This window comes from Canis lupus, chromosome 14 (assembly GCF_003254725.2).
Source record: "Canis lupus dingo isolate Sandy chromosome 14, ASM325472v2, whole genome shotgun sequence".
In the NCBI taxonomy this organism is placed as follows: Eukaryota; Metazoa; Chordata; class Mammalia; order Carnivora; family Canidae; genus Canis; species Canis lupus.
In genome coordinates, this window is record NC_064256.1 from 14,017,534 (window position 1) to 14,044,252 (window position 26,719).

Genomic DNA, 26,719 nt, shown 5'->3' on the forward strand with positions numbered 1-26,719 from the left:
TCATAAGGTATACAATGACCTGCCCCAAATTTTTAGTAAAAATGGAATTTGGATGGAATTTGGATGCAGCTTAAGTCACACTGGTCTTAGACTTTCTTTGTTCATGTTTGTAAACGTGTACCCACATCATATTGCCTGGAAACAATACATTGTCAGCTTGATCTTTTTCCTTTTTTTTTTAATTGGCCATCCTATTGTGAACTGAGTTGCATTCATATTTGATCATGCCAGAGTTGTTTACAGTGCATTAAAGCAATTAGTGAACATTGTAGAAAGCAAATATGAATAGTACCAATGTGTGCAGGACTGGTGACAGAAGCAAGGAGAAGGAAGAGGTGAGAGAATTAAACAATTGACATCCTGCCACGGATGCATCATTCTACTCTCATGTCCTGAGAGAGGACAATCTTCTAGGAGGTAGTGTTGGATTTGGAGAGTGGATGGCCTGGTTGTAGGCACACAGCAGAGATTTCTAAGTGGGTGATGGTGGAATTGATGGAATCACACTTCCGCAAGGTTGGTACTCCTCAGGGTTGGCTCTACATGGCAGTTGTTTGAAGGGCTTTTAAACTAGGGCTTTTAAACTCAGGCTGACGCCTGAGTCCCACCCACAGAGATTTTGATGTAGTTGATCTAGTGTGCTATCTAGGTAGTAGGATTTTTAAAGCCTCCCCAGATCTTTGAAATGTGCAGCTGGGTTGAGAACCACTGCTCTTAGTGGGCTGTAGCAGAATCCTGGTTAAAATAGTATTTTAAATTATTTCATTGGAGACATAATATTTAATTTATTGAAAATTTTTAGTAGCATTAAATTAGTGTGAGGGGTTTTGTATTAAAAGGTGGCAGTTGCTAAAAAGGTTGACACACAAATTTAGAGGAAAGAGAAAGCTAAAAATTAGAGCATTTATTTATCCATTCATTCGACTTGAAAAGAGAGTGTGTGCTTCCACAACCACATAAGAATGGATGGAATCATCAACTCTTTTTCATCTTCATAGCTCAGAATGTGACTGTTTCTTGCTTTCACAATGTGCAATTTTGCTTTTCTTTGTGCAGCTATGGGAGACATCCATTTAAGATCAACTGTTTACATGTGATACATCAAAACTGTTTACTTCAACTTTTATAGAAACCCAGCCTCACAGAATCACTGCAAATCTATCTGCTCTTCAGACAATACAAAGACCCTCTGAGATAACACAGAGGAGAGGAAGCCGAGTCTCACATCTGGATACCATTTTCTTTTTGTCATTGGCTTAGGATTTAACCAAACCATGAAAAGAACTACTGAAATGTTACACTAAAACATGGAACAATAAAGGTACCGGTATGTTAATGGATAATCCGCATGACAGATATATGTAGAAATATCACTAAAATTAACTCACATGACCCAAATGTAGCAAGTTTCCTAAGGGGTAATAGTGGATTCAGAACTGACATTCTGAAGCACATCCTCATTGTAGACAGTAATGCTAGTGCATGAAGCTTCTGTTTATTGCAATTTCCACATTTAAGGAAACAACATCCCATAATAGAAACTAGCATGCAGGGCTAAGGCATACAGGATTTTTCTGCAGGACTTTAAAGCTTTGAGAGGCCAATATCCCTTGTGTTAACTCTAAACATGTATCTTATTTTTGTTTTGTTTTTTTACTTTTCATATTTATATCAGCATACAAGGACAATTGTACATATGTAAACATTTTTAAAATAAAAAAAAGCAGCTGTTACACACAAGTGTATTTTGCCAAATGCCTAAAAATAGTCAGTCACAGTCACATCATCACCATCCATCAAGTGGTCTTTAAAGATTATAAGCAGATGACATTGTAAATATAGTGGTCAATGCTATAAATGTGTCTCTCCATAATTGGTATTCATCCAAAACATGTGATACCCCTTTAAGCTGTGCACAGTCTGGAGGGAGTTTTATTGAGTAATTAATTGAGCCAGGGAACAAAATGCCCAGCCAAACTTGGGGCCTCCACAGCTTGCTGGAGCAGGAGTTGATCCCTGCAACTGCTCTCTTGCCTCCAGGCATTCAGATGCTGATGGCTGCTCCCTGGGAACTCCAGGCTACCCTTTGTCCCTTCTGGGGGCTAAGGTGCCTGCCCCAGCAGCTGTCAGCTTTCAGTACCAGAGCACTGCTAGTTTCACCCTGGAGGCCTGGGAGCCCCTCAGTAGCACATCCTGAAATGAAGCAAGTGCACCAAAGACACACGAGTCCATGGGCCGCTGATACATTGTTAGCTTCCAACTTGCTAAGACTCTAACCCTTTGTGGCCTTTTTGTTATTTTTTTGTTGTTCTTTGACAATACTTTTTAGGCACCCTTACCTGTAAAATGAATGACTTGTTTTAATAAAACCAACTTTACACTGTTCATTAAGGATACTTATCATCAGGAGGATGTGAGTCTAACAGGTCATTCTACCCTGATGTGGAAGCAAGATGGTGGAGGGTTCTACCAGCTGGGCTGGGAAGCCTCACCAGGCCACAGAGGGTTTGAAGAAACCTAAAGCCACAGGTGTGCGGCAGCTGTGAAACGTTACACAAACAGCTGGCAGGGAGGAGAACCTGTTGTTTTGAATTCTTATTTTTTTTTAATACAGAGAAAAGTGAGAAATTTATGTTAAAGCTCCTTCTTAAAAACCAAAGTTTGAGGGCTGTTCTGATGCAGCTCTGTCATTCTAAAAGAAACTGGGGAGGCTACTCTCGCAAACTCAGAAATTGATGGGCTCAATCGGATGCTTTGATTTTCCTCATTTTCTCTCCTTTTTCTTGAGAGGAATGGAATCTGCAGATAAGATTTCAAAAATATCCTCTAAATTTGATCTCTCCCAGTAGTGTTTATGGTCAAAATCCATTTCATCTCCATGTGTAGTCATGTTAGACGCCCACAGTGAAGGACCATGTTAGAGGCAGTGTTTTATACTCTTATGTATTTACGTCGTCTGTAATGGCCCTCTCTTCTGAAAGTCTTTTAAAAATGTTTGAAAAGCAATTTCATCATTCAAAGCTATAAAGTGTAAACATCATTTTCTCATGATAGAAAGTGATGTGATAGTCGATTCTACAATAAAATGATCCATCAGATTAAGATTTGGGTGAGTGTTGGGTAACCATGCCACACAGCTCAAGTGAAGGTCAGGAGAGTAGACAGATTTAAAAATGTAGCAAACAAAGTGGCTTTTGACCAAGATCACTTTAATGTGCACTGAATGTTTTCTGGTATTGAGTGTATAAAAATGCTAATGTTACAAGGTTTATTTTGACTATAAAAGAGTTTATAGATTTGAATGTAAGGTACTTTGTGTAAATATGCTTCGTAGTTATGGTTACACAAACCCTCATTGGAAAGAATTCACAAATGGTGAGCTGCTTGCCACAGATACCCTTTACCCCTCTTTCCTCACTTTCTCAGTTATTTTTACATAAAATTATTATCCCACGTGAAAATCATTGTTACATGTCTTTTGGATGACCTGAGTGTTTATAGTCATTCTCCTTGATAATAACCTTCATACGAAACCAAATGAAAAGCATATGTTTTATTTGCAGAGAGACTATGATTTTATAGTAGCTTTAATGTTTTCTTCTGGGTATCTAAGAATGTTTGAACATTCTTACAGCCATTTGCAGAATTCTTTGACAAGTTCATAATCTCAATGGATAGTTTTGAGAAATGTGAGTAGTCATGGTTGGTATTTAGATGTATTAAATCTGAATGCTTATGACTTTTCTTCCACTGAGCCAGGGAAGATGGACCTATAGCACGAAACACAAGCACAGCATTATTATTTTTTTTAATATCTATATTGGAGAGAAACTTTGAAGTCACCATAGCAGTTTGTATCATGCAACTAATCTTGATAGCCCCTAGACAATATAGGACTATTCTGCTAAGCAGAGAGGAGCAGTTATTTGGCCTTTCTGTTCCATTGTATGCCTTTTTTTCTTCTCTTTCTAAAGTTCTATGCGTAAAGCTTCAGATTGACAATCCCCGCTGCCTGAGATGTTCCATTGTCCATAGACATTGCAGTAGAGCAAACTCAGATTTAAGGAAACATTTAAATCTCTTTATTAAGAATGCCAACAAGGGGGTGGGGGTAAGAGGGAGCCCCTGAAGGTATAGACTGGTCAGACTGGTCTGTGTCCAGCCGACCCTTTCTTTAGTCAGGAAGTGGCATCTTCCTCTGGAGTCTGCCAGCCAGAAAATGATCCCCGGGTGACATGCAATCTGTGGAAAGGAATAAACTCTAACAGTGCAGCATAGTCAGAGTGTTCAATGTAGTGCAGTTGCTCTATATTTTAGAGAAACCCAGTGTTAGTCCTTAAAAAAATTTGACTGATAAAGTAAATGTAGGTTTAAAATGCCAAACATACTTTTTAGTTTGAGATAAGTGCTTTATTAAGTAATACTACAGTTTCTCTTTTTCCCCTTGCTTTCAAAAGGCTTTTAAAATTGTCTTTAAAAATAAGGTCAGTCTGGTGTAGATTTCTGAACATAAGACTGATAGGGTTTCTAAAAGAAGTTGCTGATAAAATTAGATCTTTTGTGCACTTCCAGAAAAGGACTATTTATATTTGAATTTCATAACAGCCTTACATTTCTTTTTTTTTTTTTTCACCTGTTGATTCCCTTGTAGACTTGCATAATTTAATCCTGTCCATTGTTCCAGATCTCTTGTGGCTACTTAACCTTCTGCTTTTTAAAGATTTTGTTATTTTTATAGTTACCTGTGGGTCAAAGGAAATACGGTATTTTTATTCACTTCTTTACGTGTTTCAAAAGCTTATTTCATCCATTCTTCATTTCCTGTTGTCACATAGTTCTATTTTAACTTATATATTTAGTGTTTTAAGTATTTCCTTGTGTTATTCAACATGATAATAAATCCTTACCTAAAGAGAAGACTATTTTACTTTATTCTCCTTAAACATAAAGGAAGGGTAGTTCATTGGGAGGATGCCAAGTGACTGGCAGAGAACATGGGAAGGGGGAACAGATGTGGCGCTGCATGAATGAAGAGAGGCCAGCCGGGTGTGGCTACAGCCTGACTAGGACACCATTGTCAAGGGCGCCCCCGTGGACAGTGTATTATAAATATCGTCCTACAAGTGGGTAAGTTGCCATCAGTTTTCCAAGAAATGCTCTCCCATTGGCGGCATAATGTCTACATTTCAGAGTCCTGATGGTATTTTTCCTTTCACTTCTTAGGTTTTTCTCTAAAAATGTCACCCAAGGTTTTGTTTTGTTCAATGGAATCAAGGTGAATTTCTCATCCTACTAGCTTAGATAGATAAGAAGCAGGCATCTCTATGGAATAGAGCTTAATTTGAGCCTCGGGATTTTTGCTTTTCTCCTCAGTTATTTTCTGAATGGATAAAACTACTCTGATTTTGGATGCAGCAGCTTTCCCTCTGGGAAGGGGGCACTAAGGACTTTCATCAGCAGCTTCCCTTGTGTGTTAGATTGTGAGGAGCCCAGACCACTCCTGTGATCAGTTAAGGGGCAGCAGCCCATTATCTGGGGGGTAGGGATGTGCCTGTGTGTGTGCACATACCTGCTGGAACCATGCATGCTCATAGCATATGCTCTATGGGCAGGTGCTTTTAATTCTGAGGGGAGCTTTCCCACCACACCTGCAGATGTGGAGCAGAGTTGCAGCTAGACTTTAGAAATCAGGGCATAATATTTCTGTTCACATTTTATTCATGGCTTTTTATTCAGTCCCCAGAATGGAGCACCATCTGGTTCACTTTGTAAGTAGAAAAACAAAACATTCAAAAACAAAAACCCACCTGGTATTTTTGTTTTTTATATCAAGGCCCTGACGAACAGTAAGCATCCTCCCTATGGAGCTTGAGAGATACTTCCAGACCCTACTGGAAGGGTAGGGTTCCCAAATTGCTCTCCTTCAGTGGCTTGTCAGCCCTTTTCTCCTGAGTAGGAACTTTCACTGGCATGGAGGTAAATATCCCCTTTTTTGGCCCCCCCTTTTTTGGCTAAATTGGCACTGGGGAGAACTATAGGAGTACCCAGTAGCGGGGAGAGAGGCACCTGTAGTTTTCTCCCTTTGGCAACAGGGCGTGATTATACAACTTTAGTAATCACTGAGATATTGGTCCTCAGGTGTGTTTCAGGATGGAGAGGAGATAGAAGGCAGCCCTTGGGAGATCAGAGGGCATTCAGCCCTGGCATAGGAGTGGAATGGAGACCCACATGAACTCAGAAGCCAGGTATGCAGAAGGTGGTCACTGGGAGTCTGGTGGAGGCAGAGGGGCTCCTAGAGGGCCAACAACAGACCTATCTGCTCTGCAGTTTTACTGAGTGGTTGGCTCTGTAAATACTTCTTGGGCCAGTCCCAAATGGGCCAGTCATTCTTGCCTGCTGTGTCCCTGCTGCATTGTTCATAAAACCTGTATCCTACTGAGAGGTGCTTAGAGGCTGGCAGGGTTTTTGCTCCAGGGCATCCTTATTTTGTGTTTTTAGATATCCTTGAAATCAAAACCAGAGAAAATGTAGGGTATTTTTTTTTTTTTTTTTTTTTTTTTTTTACAAAAAGGCATACAATGAGACTAGCGATCTTAAGATAACGCACTTACAAAATCATCAATAAAGTTTTCAAAGAATTTATGAAGGAAGGGACATTTTCCTCTCAAGTTAAAAAGTTTCAGAGGTGGATTTTTGTGTTTTAATGTTCCAAGTTCTAAAATAATGCGAATAGCCCCCAATCTTTAAACACAAGCGGTGCTAAGTTATACTAGATAACATACTACGGAAAGTGCTGATATGAATTAACAATTTATCCAGTAATAATACAAGAGTTCTTGCTAAATTACACATGTGTATCACTGCCTGATTAGAAACCCCACTTTTCTTTTCAAATCCAGCACAATATCCAACTGTGATTCTATAGCCAGTGTTTTTAATGGGCAAAAAAGACCCAACACCTTTGTTTTGTAAAAACTTTTTTTTTAAACACTAACTTCAAAAGTGCTTAACAAAAGGTTTATTCAGGATAATTAAGCATGTATGTCCTTTTTTTAATCTGCTGGAAGAGACATGCCTCTCCAATCTAGCATCCCAAAAAGACAACTTCTTTTAGAAACAGCATTTACCTAAACATAGCAGTCTATATGTTAGCCAGGGTAGGTCTGCGCTAGTGTTTCCCACAATCCTCATCTATATGGGGTGATGTCCATCAACAGCGGAAGCCACTTCGTAGGGAAGTGTTCATAGCAGCATGATTTCACTTTTGGTAACCAAGGAATCCTGTGTATATACCTAAGATTGGCTTCATTTTAACATATTCTCTGCTCCTCTGCACTTCAGGTTCTTAAGCTATTTTACAAATAACTGGGTTTTGGCAATCACCAACTGATATGTATGTGGCAACTGCTTTCCTGAGCAACCGTGATGTGTTCGATGGCTGTTCAAGTTACTAACTTGTTCTTATATTGTAGGTAAACAAAGTCTTACTGTTTTTAAAGGTCACTGTAACTTGTTCAAATTTCTGGCACAATTTTATTAGTAATTCACTTCTGAAGCTAAAAAGATACAAGTTTTCTATGTTACTCTCATTGTAACATCAATAAAGTGACTTTCAATAAAAGATTTTATGTTATTTTGATGCCTGACTCCGTTTAATCCTGCTTTTCTCCCCATCAGTTTCTCTTTAAGAAACTTTCGTGGTAGTGCTGTTAGGGGCTCCGTTTTCTCTTCATGCTGCCCTGGAAGGCCTGCCATCAACACGATGAGGAGCACAGAGATCCTTTAGTAAAGGATGGCCCACTCACTTTGTTGAACAATTTCCCCAGGTGGGTGGCAGGCGGGGTCTTGTCTCCTAGGCACTTCGTTTCTTGCCCTGACTGAATCAGTCACTGTATCCTGACTGAGCGCCCTGGTGGTGGTGCTGGTAGTGGTGGCAGTACTTATTTATATGCTCTCCTGGGTTAGACTCTAAGGCCTTGGGCCTTGGATGGACTCCACCTAGGTTCAGGAGTCCACTGCCTAAAACACTAGCCCCCTCAGCTGTCTGCCTCTCACACAGCCCTTTCATCTTCTGGTCTCTACCTTGGCACTTAGTTTCCTTGCTGTCAGCTCAGTGTGCTGTGGAAAGAAGTAGTTATAGGTAGTCAAAGTACTGTTTTAACGTGAGAAAAACAGAAGTCATTGACAAGGTTTGTATGTTTATTAGATTAAAAAAACCTTGGGGGTGAATACATATAGCTGCATTTCTTGTATTTATAATATTTTAGGCACAGAATCATCCGGATGAATACTAAAAGAGTAACACTCAGCTGAGCAAAAAAGCAAAGTCTAGCTGGGATAAGTACAAGTTTTAGTTCATGTTGCCTCTCATGGGCTGATGGTACCACCTAGAACATCATGCTGAAATGGGAGTCTCACCTCCACTTTGGCTCTACGAGAGTGCAGGCTATGATTAATTATGTACGACTGCTGTGGTGCAAATCTACGCCAGCTGTCCTCAAGGAAGTGCCTGGCTTCCTGTAGCCACATTCCTATGGAGTGCCTGAAAAGGGTTACATACAGGTACTTTACCTCTTGCAACACAGTACTAAAAGCACATATCTCCAAATGAAAGCTAAAGCTTAAGCTGGCAGTTTTTGAGGAACTTAATCTCCAAATAACTGAACTAGTCCAGCTTGGGTTCACAGCTTGACCATGCTCCAGCTAGCTGTTTTAAGAATAGACCAAGAAACAGTTTTAAGAATTAGGCAAGGCTGCACTAAAAGTTTATAATGAATGGAACACAGAACCCAACATAAATAATGCAACCCAAGATTCATTTGTAATGAAGACTTTGGCTGTAATTAAAGGGGATGGATATGTTAAATTTGTCAAGAGGAAGGAAACAATTTCTAAGTGCAGGGACATCCTGAAGACTAGGCTCTGTGCTTTCAGAAAGAAACTGTGAAAGCAGAAATGGAGGAGATAAGGAGCCTTGCTATGAAGTACCAATAATTAAAACTGAGTATTTCCAGAGACACAGTTTTGTTGATGCTTCAGCATTTATCCAAAAAGCAAATCCAGAACCAAGACTGACACAGCATACCTTAGGACTTACCTAACCAATAGGATGGTTCAAATATGGTCCATAATCATGAGCTAGCAAGGGCCTTCCTCCTTACCACATTAGGGTGACCCAGGAGGTCACCATTTCCTCAAACTATCCCTTCTTTATGGGACTCCAGTGAGACTAAAACCAACTCTGAGGGTGAATTCCCTCCCTCCTGGTCCTCTGAGCCTTCTCTGGCCCATTTCTGAACAGCTCTGGCTCATGCCAAGCTGTGTATGTAAAATGAAACCTGGAGTCACCAGGTAACATAAAGCAGGCTGCATCACGGTCTGATATGCAAGCCCCAGTGTGACTATTTGATGTGGATGCATAAGCTAAGATTGTATAAATATTTATAAAATTAATGTAGCAATATTTGAAAAAAACATAACCAAGTGAAATGAGGCTGAAGATGCTTAGGAATGTTTTATTTTTTCATTGGTTGACAACTAACTGATCATCTGAATGATAACTCTCACACTATGCCCTGAAGTAAGACACATACTCTGCTGGCAGGGAGAAAACAGGTGAATTTCACGGTTTCATGTGCTATGCTCTCTTGCAGAAAAGAGCAAACCAGGCCAGTTTTAAAATTTAAGAAACAAATACTATTGTTATACCAACACACTTTTTCATGTTCAGAACTACCCTCATGGAGTATTAATTTCCTTTTCAAAGGTGGGGAAGCTAAGAGTATCTGAGATGACAAAAATCACATATTCAGGAAGAGGCACAGCCAGCGTGAGAATCCAGATCTTATTTAAAAGCACATGATTTAAAAATTAAAAGAAGAAAAAAAAAAGTCTTCCACTACAAGAGTAATACTTATCAGATGAAGAGTCATGGGAAGGAAGAAAATCGGTTCCTGACCCTGACTCCCAGGGGTAGCGGCACCAACATTGTGGTCCTCTCTGTCTGGTCCTTTTGCCATGTACAGTTTTTAAAGTGACTGTGAACACACTTAAAAGATTATTATCTTCTGATTTTAAAAGGAAAGTGCACACATTATAGAAAACTTGCAAAGTACTGAAATCTATAAAAGAAATTACAGTCACCTGGAATCTCATAAACCAAAAATGACCATAGTTAATATTTTCATATTATTACCTTAGTTTTCTTTCTATCAGTTTTCTTTTTTTATACAGTTAAGTTCATAATTTATAAGACTTTTAAGTAGAGCTAACAAAGGTCTAGGTGGTTGACGACAACAAACTTGGTGACAGATCATATTTGCCATTCAACTGATGCAGGTTTTCAAGAGAAAATAATCATTTCTGCTCCCTGTCCAATCATGAGGCCATGAAAAATGTGTAAGCCTTAAAAAGCTGGTGCTAAGTTCCCACTCAAGTGAACCCTATTAATTACCATGGGTTTTTGTTTCTGTTTGCATCCAAGTGAGAATAAATTATAAGAATACTCCATACATAAAGCTTTTACTACCATGTAAAAGCTCCTCTAGGAAAGACAAGAGCTGTGGGCTAATGAAAAGGTTTTTAAGAATCTTACAGTGAAAAATTTGGGCTAGTGATTTAAACATTTTGTACACCAAAATTTACATAAAAGGTTTAGTGAGAAAATAAAGCATCACTGACAATGGCTTTAGGAAATTATAAATGGGGTAAGAGACCTGATTTTATATTCGTAAAATTCCAACGAATTTATTATCAACACTAAAAACTTTGTACATAAAGTAATAAATCTTTATGACAGCTAATAAGGAAAAGCAGCGCTGCAAGTTTACACACAGTGGCTGAAGGCAAAGAGTAAGAGCAAGAGAGAACTCCAATCGGAATGCTGTTGGTTGGTTGTGTTCATACGGCTTCTTGGTTTAAACGCTCATGACACACTGGATGAACTGAAAGAGAAAAATCCACATGATCCTGCAAACATTGCAACAAGTAATAGCTGATTTTTAGACTGCTTACATTTTATTTTTCTAATTTGAATTAAGGATTGAGAAAGATCCCGCTCTAAAATAAGAGTATATGGATGGAAGGGTTCATTTTGTAGGGGAAGCAGTCTAGTATAAAATCCAGTGGATATCTCTTCTTACAAAGAGCAGATTTTACTTCAATGGATAAAGAATTATTTAAATTCCAGTTATCCCAGACTCTACAAATGGCCATGGTAAAAGGTTCCTACTCAGAAATAACAGATGATACTGTTCCATCACACGGATGCCTCCAAACTACAGTGTGATCCCACCACTCACAGAGCACCTTCAACAGTTTACTCCCTTAAAATCTGCTTCGCTAAAATAAATCCTAGTTTGCAACTTTATATATGACCAGAGACAGAATATGGGACCTTTCCTCAGCAATTCAGAAACCCGGGTTTAGAAACATCAATATTCACTGTGAAATGTCTGCTTCACTATAAACACCAATAGGCTCTATTTTCTACCAATGTTTTCATTCTTCTGACGCCAGGGAGGCACTATGTACTGCTAATGCCTGCAGTACTGCTACAAAGCCAAGCTGACTATTCCTTTCAGGGAAGGGGGAACCCAGGATCAAGATATTTAAAATCTCTTAGGGGGCCCGTTGGAGGCACTTTCCACTCCATAGGCTGCCTCTCCATCTCTGGAAACAGTGACAGGGCCATCACCTGAGAAACTAATGCACGATAATGAAAACACCTTCAAGCAGAAGGAATAAACAAATTTACACACAAATCTTTTTAAATTATCAGAACTGTGGCAGCTGCCAAACTGAAAATGTCATCCTTGCAGTTTGTAATCATTATCACAGTGATTTCCATTCTGAAAGTGAGTTTTTTACATCCAAGGCTGAGCAAAAATAGAAACACTATGAAACATTTCCCTAGCTTTGTTATGTATATCCAACTAATGTCATCCAAGATGGCATGTGACTGCATTCCCACTGAGTCTTTGGCATTGTCCTACCTCCTCCAGTGTGGTTAGTAAATGCATTGTTTTAAACAAATGAAATCGGTGCCTTATGTCCTCAATGAACAACATAGGTGTGTTAAGTACAGTTTTGAGCTGTTAAATTTACTTCTCGGTGACAGAGATACTTGTTCAATGAAGGCAGAAACAGACACAACATCTGAATGGTGTTTTCCAAGGACATTTCTGATTGACATCTCCCAATAGCCCAAAGAAGGAGGTATTACTACTTTCTCTCCTCAAATATTCTCAGAGCAATGATGAAACCTATCTCTGTGACCCAGCCAGTAAGTGGGACCAGCTGGGCTCCGAACCAAGTCTTTTAATGAAAGTCAAAGTGAAGTATATGAGTAAGACTAGTAATAAATGAAATTAATAAATTCTGAATGGTAACTCCTAATCATTTAATCCTTGATTACTCAGCATCCTTAAGATGCTCTTCATGGCTAACTTCAAAACGGATGCCCAACTGGCGTACATCTTATTCATCTTTACAGTTCCGAATTTAGTGAGACTTACATCATCATATGGGAAATTCACAACACCTTGCTGAGCAGTATCCCGTCTTCGAAAGCTGTCTATAAAACACCACAGTAAAATCTATGGTTATTTTTAAACATCTGACATCACAACAGTAAATTATTTTGGCATTGGGTTCATTAGTATTTGAGTTGTAAAACCAGCCAACATAAACAAAAGCCCACAGTAAAGAAGCCAACTATAATAACGTGGATAGATTTAATATACAACAGAGTAATACAATGCAGAAATAACAGATGATACTGTTCCATCACACAGATGCCTCCAAACTACAAACTTCTTAATAACACAGATAGTGTTTAGGAAAATGGATGGATGGAGTTCCTAATATGGCAAATGGGCTATAAAAAATATTCCACCCCTCTGAGCTCTGTGCTATTGAAAAGGATTTACTTTAATTAAAAAAAAACAAAAACAAAAAACCTGGCCTCATACTTTTGTTAGGATGCAAAAAAAATTACAAACCCAGGTATTAAAGAGAGTAAAGACTGGGGTGCCTGGGTGGCTCAGTCAATTAAGTATCTGATTTTTGATCTCAGCTCAGGTCTTGATCTCAGGGTCCTGAGTTCAAGCCTCGAAAAAAAAAGAGAGAAACTAAAGAGAGGAATGGAACAAGAAAAATAGAAAAATATACAGAAAAAAGAAAAAGAACAAAGGAAATAGAAAAGTAGAGATTATTGATATAACCTCATCTAAGCAGTCCATACATTTGAAACAGATGACCACAGCTTTAAACTACTTTCCAACAGAAGGAATTAGGAGAGAGAGCTAATGAGTAATTTCACTCTCTTCAAATATTTTATATTCTAGGGAGGAATCACAGAGTACCGCTCATATGCTGATAAAAAATGCACAAATTAGCTGATCATGTTTTGGAACATTTTTGTGAAATTCAGTTAAGATTTTTTTTTTTAAGGATTTTATTTATTTATTCATGAGGGACAGAAAGAGGCAGAGACATAGGCAGAGGGAGAAGCAGGCTCCACGCAAGGAGCCTGATATGGGACTTGATCCCGGGTCTCAGGAATCACGCCCTGAGCTAAAGGCAGATGCTCAATCACTGAGCCACCCAGGAGTCCCTAGTTAAGATTATTTTAAAAGCAGTTTACCACTAATCTGAAAGGATTTCTGAAAAAAAAAAAAAAAAGTTATTCTGCTAGACACGTTTACTAGCAGTGTTTAAAAAGCCAATGAGGTTAGGGGGGAGAAAAGATTGTGGGCAACAGAAGTTCAGAAACACTTTACAAACACCCTGGTGAACACCACCTCAAAGAACGCACCTGTCAGGGCTCGCAGTTTGACACAGCAGGCGATGTAGTCATCAAAGGTAATCTTGCCATTGGTGCTGTATCGTTTTGCAATTGAATTCACAGCCTGGGGACTCAAACGAAAACCTGAGGAATGAAAAATGTAAAGTGTAAGAAAAAGATCATTAAAAGTCATCACAATTTTTTCAGTCTGGGAGTACTCATTTTTAACTATGAATATACACTAGGAATTACATATGTATTATGTACTTCATTATGAACATATACTACTTCTAGAAAACAGAAACTGCCTTTTTTTATAAATTTATTTTTTATTGGTGTTCAATTTGCCAACATATAGAATAATACCCAGTGCTCATCCAAGTGCCCCCCTCAGTGCCCATCACCCAGTCACCCCCACGCCCCGCCCACCTCCCTTTCTACCACCCCTAGTTCATTTCCCAGAGTTAGGAGTCCGTAACACTTGGTTTTGGAAATGAAAGGAGAATGATGTCTGCGGTGGCTGGAGTCAGCCATACACACCCATTGTGGTCAAGGCCTTCTGCAGTTCTTGAGGATCCACTGTTCCACTCCGATCACTGTCAAAACTGATGAAGTGTTGTCTCCAGCCATTCAGCACAGCCCAGAGTTCTTTAAATTCATTGAAACCCATTGTGCCTGACATATCTCTCTGAACCGTAATTAAGGATTAGAGCACCTTTATTTGGCAACATTTTCTAATGATTAAGCCAAAGCTCAAGGGTAAAGGAGTTTAACATTCTTTCTGCTAAAAAGGTTAAAAATGTTACAAGTCCCTCTTGATGTGATACAATGAAAGGATACTCTAACCATATAATGAAAAGAGCCTATGGTGAAAAACCTCAGAGTACAGATCACCTGTGAGATGTGATTACAAGGGAGTAAAGTGGGCACTGTGGGCCACACGTGGAAAGGGATCTCGTTACCGGAACCCGACTGCACTTTCTGAGTGCCCTCGGCACTGCTGCTGGGGTCCAGGCATTCCCCTGGCAGGCCCTTCCAGACCTGGGGCTTTCACTTTTGGAAAATGAGGTGGGATGGAAGGCACTGCAGGATCAGTACAGGCTAAGCTGAGTCTAATAACTGTGATGTGAGAAATTCCACAGTGTGAAGGTCAGGTGTGAATCACGTGGGGCAAACAACGATAAAGCAACGATAAACCCTGATTTCACCCTGATTTCTATACTTGTTCTCTTCTGATGCTTCCTTGAATTCCTGAATAACCAACACTATATTTACTAAACTCCCTTCCCTTTTTGCACCAAATTACATGTTAAAAGTTAATGATTTCAAGAACTTTGTGGTCCTTTGTTACCTTATATTTACTGGGTATTAATTCTTAGATGAATTCTTTTAGGAGAAAATTTTGGGGGGAGGGGTGGTCAGGAAAAAACCTTCCAGCAGCAATCAAAGGATACATCCAGCATTGAAACCATAAGCCGACAAGTCTCCAGGTTAAAAGCTGTTAAATCAAAGAAAGTACATACATATTAATACAGTTTCAAAAATTCACATTACATTGCATACATTCAAATTAATTAGGAAAGTGACTATTTATGTACTCTTACTTTTATATACTACTTAATTTATGTAGAACTAAAGTACATGGAGCTTTGAAGGAGATTTTTTTCCAGGTAGTGGGGATTCCTTGTAGAACCTAAATTTGATAGGTGCCTGGGTGGCTCAGTCAGTTGGGCGTTTGACTTCAGCTCAGGTCATAGTCCTGGAGTTCTGGGGTTGAGCTCCATGTCGGTCTCCCTTCTCAGTGGGGAGTCTGCTTCTCCCTCTGCCCCTCACCCACTCTCATGCTCTTTCTCTCAAATAAAATCTTAAAAACAAAAAAATGAACACAAACTTGATTTTAACAACTTTAATAGAAATCTTTTTAAAAAGTATTGCACTATACTCTTAATATTTTTAGGTATGATAATGGTTTTGAAATTGAGGGGAGAATGTCCTTATCTTTTAGAAAAGTAAACACTTAAGTTATTTCTAGGTGAAATGAATGTTGTAAGATATATGGAATTTGCTTCAAAAGAAAATGGACAGAATTACAGATGAACTAAGTAGCAATGGCAACACATTGATAATTACTGAAACTGGGTGACAGGTGCACACAAGTTCACTGCATCATTACCTCTGTTCTTGGATAGGTGTAACACTTTCTATGTAATCATCTTTTTAAAGGTCTATAATCTTCATGCCTTTGAAACTATAATATAGTGAGCTCAATTCACCACGATGAGTAGGAAGAGAGGGTTGCTTTGTTCCTATACCTAACGGACTATAAACAGCTGATTTTGCTAATTCTATTTCATTAGTTTCTTTCCTTCCCCTTTAATGTCACACACTGAATGGTAACCTCCTACCTGAAATAGCCTATGACCTGGTTTCATATACAGTAAGTTTATATATGGAACTGGTAACTATGCTTGCCAGGTCTGTGTTTAGTTAAGAGCATTGTAGAGTAAGATACAATGACCCATTCAGGGATGGCCACTCTTCAGAAGCCTCTTGAGTTTACATACAGCTAGAGCATATTCTGAGGGCATTTCTATACCTCACTTAGAAAACCAAACTAGAATTTACCTGTTGGTTAATGGGCCTACTGATGAACTACCTAAGCATTAGCAGGTTACGAATTAAGAATTCCTTGTACCTTACATTGTGTTCATGGATATCAATGACTGGAAAACATAGGCACAAGGAATGTAAGGCTAGAAGGCAAAAGTGACAGGGTCACATGGGCAAAGCTGGCATAAACTCTGCAAGTGTATTGAGAGGCACACAGAAATAACATTTTTACAGCTCTTACTAGCTTTGTTTTTATCTCCAAGCAAACTGAATTTAAAACATATGTGAGCTAATTCTTCGTACTGTAATGTCTCCAAACAGTTCAAATTGTTTCCCACTTTTAACAGATTCCTATGTTTGGTATATCCTGGAACTTGAAATAAAAGGTGGGGGACTATTCCTACTTTGGCCCTTCAGACTCCATCCAATCCACAGATACAGCTCTTGAGATGACTGGAAGCAACACTTTCCCACACTTTTGAGAAAGAGCTGGTTGATTCTTCATTCTGGCTTTTCAGTTGTGTGGAGGTATGAAGTCTCTCTAAGCTAGGGGGAGAACTCTAGATGAGTATCAGAATCACCCAGAAGGTTTAAAAGATCCTGCTATCGGGGCTGAACCACAGAATAATTTTTCAGCTCTACTGAGATGTCGTTGACAAATAACATTCGGTAAATTTAAGGTATACAATATAAAGATCTGACATATGTATATCCTGCAAAATGATAACTACAATTAGATAAGTTAACATATCCATCACCTCACATGATTAACTTTTTCATATGTGTGATGAAAACTTTTAAGATCGACTCTCTTAGCTACTTTCAAGTATACAAAACAGTATTAGGTATAGTCCTCATCTACACAGAACAATTAAATCAGAATACCTGAGCATGGAACTCAAGCATGACTATTTTTTTTTTTGAAGTTTCCCAAAGATTCCAGTGAATAGCCAAGGTTGAGGCCACTGTTACTCTGAGTGTGATCCCTGGGCCAACCACATTAATATCATCTGGGAGCTTTCAAAACTACAGAATCTCAGCCTTTAACCTACACCAACAAAATCAGAATCTATATTTTAATACTATCCCCAGGTGATTTATATTCACATAAAAACAGCTGGTTGGTCTGGACCATCATCATCCGGAAACTTGTTAGTGATGCAAATTCTCAGGTCTCACCTCAGACCTTCTGAATGAAAAATTCTAGGACAGAGCTCAGCAATCCAGTGATGCTGAGGCAGCTAAAGTTTAAGAACCAGTGCTCGAGAAGGCCTGACAGTCATGACACAGACACACCTGTGTTTGACTTAAATCAAGGGTTTTGAGGGGCCATGAAGCAAACACCTTCCCTCTATCCCAGTGCTATGAATGTCACCACCATCTACTTAGTCACAGGAGCCAGAAACCTGGGAGTGTCCCCAATTCCTTGTCCACTGATATTCAATCACCTTCTAAATGGCTTTAGGACCCATCCACTTCCAGCCCACAGTCATTTCCTTGGTTTAGTTAGTATTTCTGTCACCTGTAGGATTCTAATGGCCACTTAACAGGTATCCCTGATTCTCCACGTTTCCCATATCCATGCCCCCCCAATTTGGTTGGTCTTTATCCTATATCCAGGATAGTATGTGCTTTTCTATATAAGATGTCCCAGTACAGATGTTCCACTGCTGTTAGCATGAAGTCCAAGCACCCAAGTGGCATATGAAGTCACACCTTTATTTTCCCAATCCAGCTAGTTTCCTGGCTCTTCATTTAACCTCCATATTCTATCTTCACGGTGAATTTCTCTCAGTTCCTTGACTGCACAAGCACATGCTCTCTCTCCTGAGTCTTTAGTATATGCTGCTCTATTTGCCCGGAACACAACTGCCCTGCCCTATCCCACTTGCTTCTAGGTCTGCCTCATTTCTACTTGACTTTCATTTCTCCTCAGTTTAAGTATCGATTCTGCAAAGAAAACCTTCCTGACCACTTTCTGGGTTGTATGCCTATGTGATCCCACAGCCTCTATATTTCACTTATCCCAGCGCCTTCCACAATGTCCCACAGGCACTGTTTGTGGGTGCATATCCTTGCCGCTTGCACATGGTGGGCATCCATTAAAATGTGCTGGTGATATGACTGAATGGAACTTCTCATCCCTATGTAGAAAGCTGTTACTCCTCTCAACCAGTCTAAGGATAGTTGGGGTTTGGTTTTTTTTAAGGATAGGTTTTTTTTTTTTTTTTTTAATAAAATCTAATTTTTACCAATACTTAAAAGTAATGTATAATCCCTGAAGACAAATCATAGTCAAAATACCAGTAAGGGTAGAGGGCTATGCTTTTTCCCATTTTAGACAATCTTCCATACTTGTTAATTCAATAAATGCCTACTAGGTACTCATTATGTGCAGGGCCCAGGATACCAAGAATACTGGAAATACAAATGCAAAACTGGATTCTGCTCTAGCTGATGGTCTAAGGAAAAGAGAAGTCATGTGTGCATACAACTCTAATCAAGGCAGAGAATGGGGAACCATAATGGAGACACCAAGCAGTACCAGAAGTATTGAGAAGTGAAAGGTTCCTTCCTAGTAAGAAAGACTTCACAGACGAAGGAGCATTTAAGTCAAGCCTTGAATGATAGGAAAGATGGGGGACATCTGGTGACAGCCAAGTAGAGCTAGGGACCAGAATAACCAAAGAGAAGCAGGACAGTCCGGGTCAAGCAAAGGGAATGGGAGTATGTATGTTTGATGAGGCTGCAGTAGAAGATCTTGAATTCCTACTAAGCTGTTTAGCTTTTGCTTTATAGGCACTAGGGAGCTACTGAAGAATTTTAGGGGAAGAGAGTGACAGGTTACAGTTTTATGTCAGGAAGCCCAGAAAACTGGTCATCTTTTGTTAGAAGGATTTAAAAGAGGGAATGAGATGTGCAGTGAACAAAAGTGAATGAAGAGAAAATTCACATTTTCAGACAGTTCTAATGAACTAGAACACTGATGTCTAACAAGTTTGGAAGGGGAAAATTCTGACTCAATTTTAATTTCAATTTTTCCCCAGAAATAGCTTGTATTAATGCTAATTATATTTTAAATAATTTCAAAGGAACCTTAGCTATAATTTTACTTTACTCTCTCCCTTCTCCTGTTCATTCTACTAGAATGCTTCAGACATCTTTTCTTCCAGTAGAAATCCACAATGTAATGGACCTAGCAGGAAAACCCTACCTTCAGTTGTTTCTCTCAACTTTACCACAGAGTAACAACTACACTTAAGGGGAAAAAAGAAGCTGAATTACTAGCTTATAGACTAGAGCAACTTCTCTTATCAACTCCACCTCTGGTACGACTGCTTCTTTTAAACTGGAGAAGATGCTTGTAAGTACTGGATTGGAATATCCCTCCGCACTGCTCCCCCACCATGTGTGTTCTTTGGTTTGGAAGCTGGGTTTAAAAAACACCAATGGTGGGACGCCTGTGTGGCTCAACAGTTCAGCATCTGCCTTTGGCTTGGGGCATGATCCCAGAGTCTCAGGATCAAGTCCCACATCAGGCTTCCTGCCTGGAGCCTGCTTCTCCCTTTGCCTATGTCTCTGCCTCTCTCTTTCTCTGTGTCTTACATGAATAAACAAAATCTTACACACACACACACACACCCCAATGGCTGTATAATTTCTGTATTATAAAACTCTGACACCTCACAAGAAGGATGGTTTTATGGTTCCTTACTGCCTCCACAACCAGATGACAGTAAGCAAATAAATTCAATCATATGGTTCTGATGACTCAGGAAATATCTTCCCCATAACTCAATGATCTAAGGCCATTGCTAAACATGATTTTCTCATATGAAATGTTTCAAAGGACTATTCTCCAAGGACATAAATTCATTTCTTAGTCAGATCTTAAAACCTGCCACACCTCTTCTACCAAAAGGGTACAGAATAATAGTTTATGTTGGGACATAGCTCACTTTCACAAACCCTGCTATTAAACCTTCTTTGTTCACTAGCCCCAACTGCTTGAGGTTAACAATTAATAATTTAAATGTATTTCCTACAACAGGAAAAAAAAATCCCCTATCTAGAAAGTGTTTCTTTTGTAAAGAACCAGATTAAATGAGAAATGTAAAAGGTTCCTCTTTCATATTTCTCCAACTAGGAAATATTAATGGGATCTGAAGTCACATAAAAGAAAGGGTAATTAGATGTGCAAATAGTTTAAAAAGAGAGCCATCTAGTAAATATGCCACGTCGAACAGCTAAAAGATGCCATTATAAATCTTCAGGTGTGATTTCTAGTTTGAGCATTTTAATACACAGTCTACCAACAGCTAAGGCTTTGATTTGATGTTCTGTCTCAGTTAACCACTGGCAATATCAGCAAGTCAAGACACTATTCTCTACTTTGAGTATTTGTCATGGTCAAGATCTGATCTGAAAAGAAGCATATGGTATAGTGCATGGGATGATGAGAAGCACCGTTGGGATGCAGCACTTCTGCAATACTTCCTTATCTGCAGCCCTTGACAAAGAGCTCTTTCAAAAGGCAGGAATGTGGTGTAAGCACTGAATTTTAAGGCAGAAGATCCAGTCTTTGAGGAACTGAGGAAGCAAGGTGGAGGAAGACTAGTGCAAAGAGTTTAGAAATAAGGAAGGGCACTTCCAACTTAGCCCACACACATTCTCTGAGGTGAAATGAGAAATGAAGACAGACCTGGGGGATGTCATGGCAAGGATTCATGTTGCCAGCACCATACTCAGGAAATAGGAGTGCAGAAGTGGCTCCCTGGGGATGAGAGTGGGGCTCAGCTACTGTGGGGAAGGTGGACAGGATCAGCCACTCAGAACCAGGAGTGCAGGACATGTCACTCAGGGACCAGCTGTACAGGACCAGCCACCCCAGACCCTAAGTGCCATCAGGCTCAGGACAGAGTCGACTTTTGGCAAATAGTCGTAAATGTTAGTTCCTGTCATTGATGACACCCGACCTGGCGGATTTCATTTCAGCACCCTACCGTGAAAGAGGCCACACAGACTGGCTCATTGCTTTGAATCCAAATCCAAAAGACCCAATCAACTGGCAGGCGGGTAGTGTAGAATGATTAACAACTATTTTCATATATATATACATTTTTTTATTTATATATTTTCACTCATTCATTCATTCATTCATTCATGATAGACATAGAGAGAGAGAGAGAGGCAGAGACACAGGAGGAGGGAGAAGCAGGCTCCATGCTGGGAGCCCGATGCCGGACTCGATCCCGGGACTCCAGGATTGCGCCCTGGGCCAAAGGCAGGCGCTAAATTGCTGAGCCACCCAGGGATCCCAACAACTATTTTCAAATTAACATTTTGTAATGAACAACCAAAAGTAGCTTTGGAAAGTCCAATTTTTGCTAAGTCAGAAAAGCCCAGTGTCCTTGAAGGCTATCATCATAAGTAACAGTTAAAATATGAAACACGAGAGTACTTCTAGAGAAACTTTGGGACTGTCAACTCACGTTTGTATCCTCCAGCAATGCCTGACTGTGTCAGGCATCTCTGCAATTCATCAGCATCTATTTGCCCATCCTTTTGAAAAAAAAAAATAAATAAAATAGGAAGAGGAATTACAATAGTGATCGGTACCTTTTAGTTCTTTGTTCACTTTCACAGTGTATTATTTCAGCAATAATGATAAAGAAAATGAGAATTTTCATGCATGACACTTTAAAAAAGAATACCTTCCAAAAACAGGCATTCCTTTCTCCATTCCACTTTCAAAAATAATTTAATGATGAAAGAAAAACAAATTAAGTTCTCTTCCACAAATGCATAATTAGGGACACAAACAAAAAATGCATTTCTTGATACCTAAATAAAGTCAGCATTCAATTTCAGACTCTATTTTATTTTATTATTTTATTTTTTTTCAGACTCTATTTTAAATAATTATTACATAAGAATTTACAAAGTCAGAAAGCTGCTCACATCTATACTTTAGTATTACCAGTATCTTTTCATTATTTCCTCTAAATGCCTCAATTAGATTTGGCATTAAATTTTCAGGTACAAGATTCCTTTTTTAAATAAAACACTGAGGGTAATTCAGTTTCTTCCACTGATGCCTAGTATTTCTAAATGTATGAATAAAACTCGTCTCTGTCTTGAACTACTTTTCTTTTAGCCTCAACAGGGAAACTGCCCATTAAGCACTTAAAATTATTTATATAGTTGCTTAAAAGTCTTATTCCTCTTTCTAGCTTTTGGGGGTTGGTAGGAGTGGAGAACAGGGCACACACCTGATATCCGTAAATAAAATGCTTGGATGAAACAAAGAGAAGCCTTCCTGATCACCTAGGCTTCTGATGAGGCATAATGGTTTTCCAGAATCACAATTTCATCTGGAAAATAAAGGTTCCTGGTGCCTATTGGTGGGCTGATCAAGTTCAGAAATAGACAGATGTTACTTTTAGGGATTTAAAAAATAAAATACCCCAAGCCTCAAGTCCAGGAATATCGTAAATTCTAACCAAGGAGCAGGAACAATAATGTGAAAGACAATGGATATGCTGCTGTAGGCCAGGGCCGCTGCAAGGTAAGCAGGTGGGGTCATTTACAGGACTGGAAGGATAGGCAATCTAAGAACTCAAGTCTTGAGCTTTGCCCTGTCTTGTGGTTTCAAAGATACAGATCACTAACAGATTAAGCAGATACTTCAAGGGAAGCTCTTTCAGTTTTAGACACAATTTTCCACTCAATTTCTTCAACTATATTTCTCAGAATGCTGTTCTGAAAGGCGGCCTTGGGTTTTTATCCCATAACATTTGATAGCATCTTCACATGAAGATTATGTTATTTCTTGTTTTTGATCAAAACAAAGCAAAATCGAATTTCTAAGACTAAACATCCCTTCTGGACATGTCTGGGTTATACCAGCGGTGTATTTACTGTACACAGTGTCCTGGTGAGCAAGGGATGTGTCCTCCCTCAACGTACACCACCCCGTCCTACAGCTCAACCAAGAGAAGTGAAAGGTCTCCAGGAGCTAACACTTGGGTCTCTCTCGGTCAACAGGCCACAACACCTTTTAAGGACATGGAAGAGCTGACCTAGAATAGGCATCAGCCTTAAAGAGAAACCAAACTGCTCACAAGATTAACTTCCTCACAGTAAGGCAGTAATAACTTTCTTATTTTGAAGCTGGTAGTCTAACACAAGAACCTATTTCTTAGGGGGTAACTGATTAACAATCGAATTCAACCCAAAAAAGTGTTCATTAGAATCTGACTTCATAATTACCGGTACGTGTCTTCAAGTTGTACAAACAAGGGCTTGTGGTCGTCAGATCTAGAATTTCTCCTCTGGAAACCACCATGGACCCTGACATTTCATAGTCCTAATAACATCTTTCTACTTCACAGATCTTCACAATATATTTATAACCCCCTATTCCTGTTTAATCTGACCCTAATTCAATCACATGTTTAGTTTGAATTGAACTAACATAAATACAGGCAACACTTTGTCCTATTTGTTCTGAATATTCAGAAATAAGTAACTATCCATTTCCTTCTCTCTTTTTCTCTTTTACAGAAGCAAAGGGATTCTTTTCCAGAGGAAAGTTCTTTTTTCCATCCCACTCTAACCATGGCTAATACAGAGGCAGACTCTGACAATTCTTGAATATTAAGGGGAAAAGCTAACCTGTCCAGCTACGGCAGCAAAGTAACCATAGAGCGGATCCTGAGTTTGTCCGGGAAACGTAGGTCCTCCGGGGGCCCCTCCATACTGTAAAACAAGAAGCACAACAGCATCATTCCGCTGAATCCAGTTTTATTCTTTCACCACTGAATGCTTTTGTGCAAAGGCAGGCAACTGCCCGCCCTCCGCAGGGATGGTTCGCCTCCCCAGCACCGGGCACGCTTTAGCTGCAATCATTCCACCCCTTCTCTCCGTTCTCACCGCATCAGGATTCAAACGCCGTTGGCTTGGACCACGGTGAGTCGTGCTGATCGTGCCAGCCGCCTACGGGAAGCGACTCTAAAGCTCCCCACCGGCCTGCAGGTTACCGAGGAAACGCAACCGCGGCGAGCAACTTACGAGCGGGGCGCGAAGTGTTCTCCTTCTACTTTTAGAGCGTTTAAGGGATCTTTCGCGGCGGCCCGGGACAGGTGCACCCCGGCTTCGGGGTCTGGGTTGGGCCGTGGGGCGGACGACGCGCGACCCCGGCGCCGCGAGAGGAGGCCTCCCTCCGCCAGGGCTTTCCCCGACTTTTAAAAAAAATCTCTCACTTGCTTTCAAAGAGGGGAGGTGGCTCTCCGGACCCTTCGAGATTAAAATGGCTGTTTGCTCTCAGGGGAAGAAACCGGGAGGGGGAGGAAGCCGATACCCAAGGCCGCGCATCCCAGGCACCGGGGAGGGGGCATGGGGGGCTTCCCGGGCCATCACCCCCCACCCCCCACCCCCACCCCCACCCCCCGCGCCTCGGCCCCCACGCGGCCGCCCGCAGCGCGAAGAGGCGGGGAGGAGGAGGGGGCCTGAGGATGGGGCCGAGCGGCAAGGGCCTGCGGCGAGGCACCGCCCCGCGGAGCGGCCCAGGGCGGCCTCCCGGCGTCCACGGGGCCCCGGGGCCGCGGCCCGACCGCAAGCGCGCGCGGGCTCCACTTACCCCGCCCGGGTAGTACCCGCCGCCGGCGCCAGGGTGCCCCGGGTACGCCATGGTGCAGACTGCGCCGCCGCCGCGCCGCCGCGCCGCCTCCCTCCCGCCGGGGCCGCCCCCGGAGCGCACCACCCGGGCGGGGGGGGACGCGCGCCCGAGCCGCCCCCGGCCCCGGCCCCGGCCCCGGCCCCGGCCCCGCCCCCCGCCCCCCGCCCCGCGCTGTCCCGGCCCCGCGGGCGCCCGCCCCGCTCTGACTGCCCGGGGCCCGCGGCGCGGCGCTCACCCGCCGCCTTCCTCCCCGCGCCACGAATGGCACGTCCCAACCCAGGGCGGCGCCCCGGGGATTCTCGATTTCGTCCTGCTGCCTCGGTTCTGACGCTCCCGAGCCTTGCGGGCGGCTTCGGCTGTCGGGCCTCCCGGGCTCCCGGGCTCCCGGCGGAGGGCGCTTTTGGGAGGCAGGGGCTGCACGCTGGCCCCAGGGGCCGCTCCTGCACGCCTGGGAGGGAGGGGGGCGTGGAAAGAGCAAAACATGGAAACGCCCTTGGAAAACAGGAAAAAGCTTCAGGAACTGTGTGCGAGAGAGCATTTGGCTTGCGGTTGCACAGTTCACCGCGAGGGCACCCAGTCCGGTCCTGGTTCAGCTGCGGCGACACCCAGGGAGGACAGAGGCCACTCACTGGCAGGGCCTCCCCGCCCAGGCTCTCGGGGACGGAGTTGTTAGAGTTATCTCGATGATTCAGGCGATACGACCACTCTTCCCAAAAAATTACTCAGCTACTTTTTTATACGAGGAAACTACAGCTAGGAGTGTGCTGGTAAATCGGAAGGTGAGAGGTTAGAACTCTTCCCGGAGGTAGATTCGGAAAATGGTTCTCTGCATACGTTTTCCTTTCTCGCCTGGTTGAACAGTCCGATGTGAGCAATTCAGGTGTCAGATTTTCGTTTGGTTTCGTCTCATGTAATTTCAGTCCTAAAGAATTTTTTTTCCCCCTGAATTTTATCGTTTTAAGAAATGCATTCATAAAAAAAAAAAGAAAAAGAAATGCATTCATGAGCAACATTCAGGGTATTTGCTATGGCGGTTGCACGGAAAAATTGAGCGTCATCAACATTTAACAAATACTGGATCACCTGCAGAGTGTGGTGATGTGCTTGCTCAGCATGGTAGACGGGGTTCCTCCACTCCAAGTCCCTGGGCTGTGTTCCCACTGGGGTCATTGTTTTTCTCTTCCTTCCAAGTCCCCTTTTTGGATAATCAGACTCCAAAAATGAAACTCCTGAACTGTCAGAACAATTTTAATAATCCCCGTTGTTACATATCAAATAAACTATAGATTACCTTTTTTTTTTTTTTTTAAGATTTTATTTATTCATGAGAGACACAGAGAGAGACAGAGACACAGGCAGAGGGAGAAGCAGGCTCCATGCAGGGAGCCCGATGTGGGACTCGATCCCTGGTTTCCAGGATCAGGCCCTGGGCTGAAGGCGGCGCTAAACCCCTGGACCCCTGGGGCTGCACTGGATTAACTGTTTTAGGTTTGATTTAGGAAGTAGGAAGTAGACTATTGTTTTCAAATACCAAAGCGATTATCAAGATAGATTAGACATTTTATGAGTCCTTTGACCTCTGTGGGGTTCTTTTTTTCTATGTATGTATGTATGTATGTAAGAACAACGCACGGGAGATCTGT

The 26,719-nt window shown here is 41.2% G+C and overlaps 2 protein-coding genes across 28 annotated transcripts in view; one reads left to right on the top strand and one right to left on the bottom strand.

Annotated features, from left to right (window-relative positions):
- ADAM22 (ADAM metallopeptidase domain 22) overlaps positions 1 to 7,639 on the top strand; it is a 224,413-nt gene extending 216,774 nt beyond the window's left edge. For all 26 annotated transcript variants that reach the window (XM_025471460.3, XM_025471466.3, XM_035698465.2 and 23 more), the window contains one exon: positions 1,057 to 7,639. In XM_025471460.3, the coding sequence (XP_025327245.3) occupies positions 1,057 to 1,077 (21 nt within the window). In that variant the 3' untranslated portion in view covers positions 1,078 to 7,639. The remainder of the gene's footprint in view (positions 1 to 1,056) is intronic.
- Positions 7,640 to 9,495: 1,856 nt separating this feature from the next.
- SRI (sorcin) lies at positions 9,496 to 25,629 on the bottom strand. Of its 2 annotated transcripts, none has more exons than XM_025471474.3 (8): positions 25,312 to 25,629; positions 24,074 to 24,157; positions 21,889 to 21,958; positions 15,241 to 15,284; positions 14,327 to 14,474; positions 13,817 to 13,930; positions 12,516 to 12,574; positions 9,496 to 10,943 (listed from the first exon to the last, which is right to left on the bottom strand). In XM_025471474.3, exons 1-8 carry the CDS (start codon positions 25,612 to 25,614, stop codon positions 10,917 to 10,919), a joined length of 849 nt encoding a protein of 282 aa, XP_025327259.1. In that variant the 5' UTR covers positions 25,615 to 25,629; the 3' UTR covers positions 9,496 to 10,916. The 2 variants fall into 2 exon arrangements, with proteins under 2 accessions (XP_025327259.1, XP_025327260.1); XM_025471475.3 differs by lacking the exon at positions 25,312 to 25,629 and adding an exon at positions 25,038 to 25,170.
- Positions 25,630 to 26,719: the final 1,090 nt, after the last annotated feature.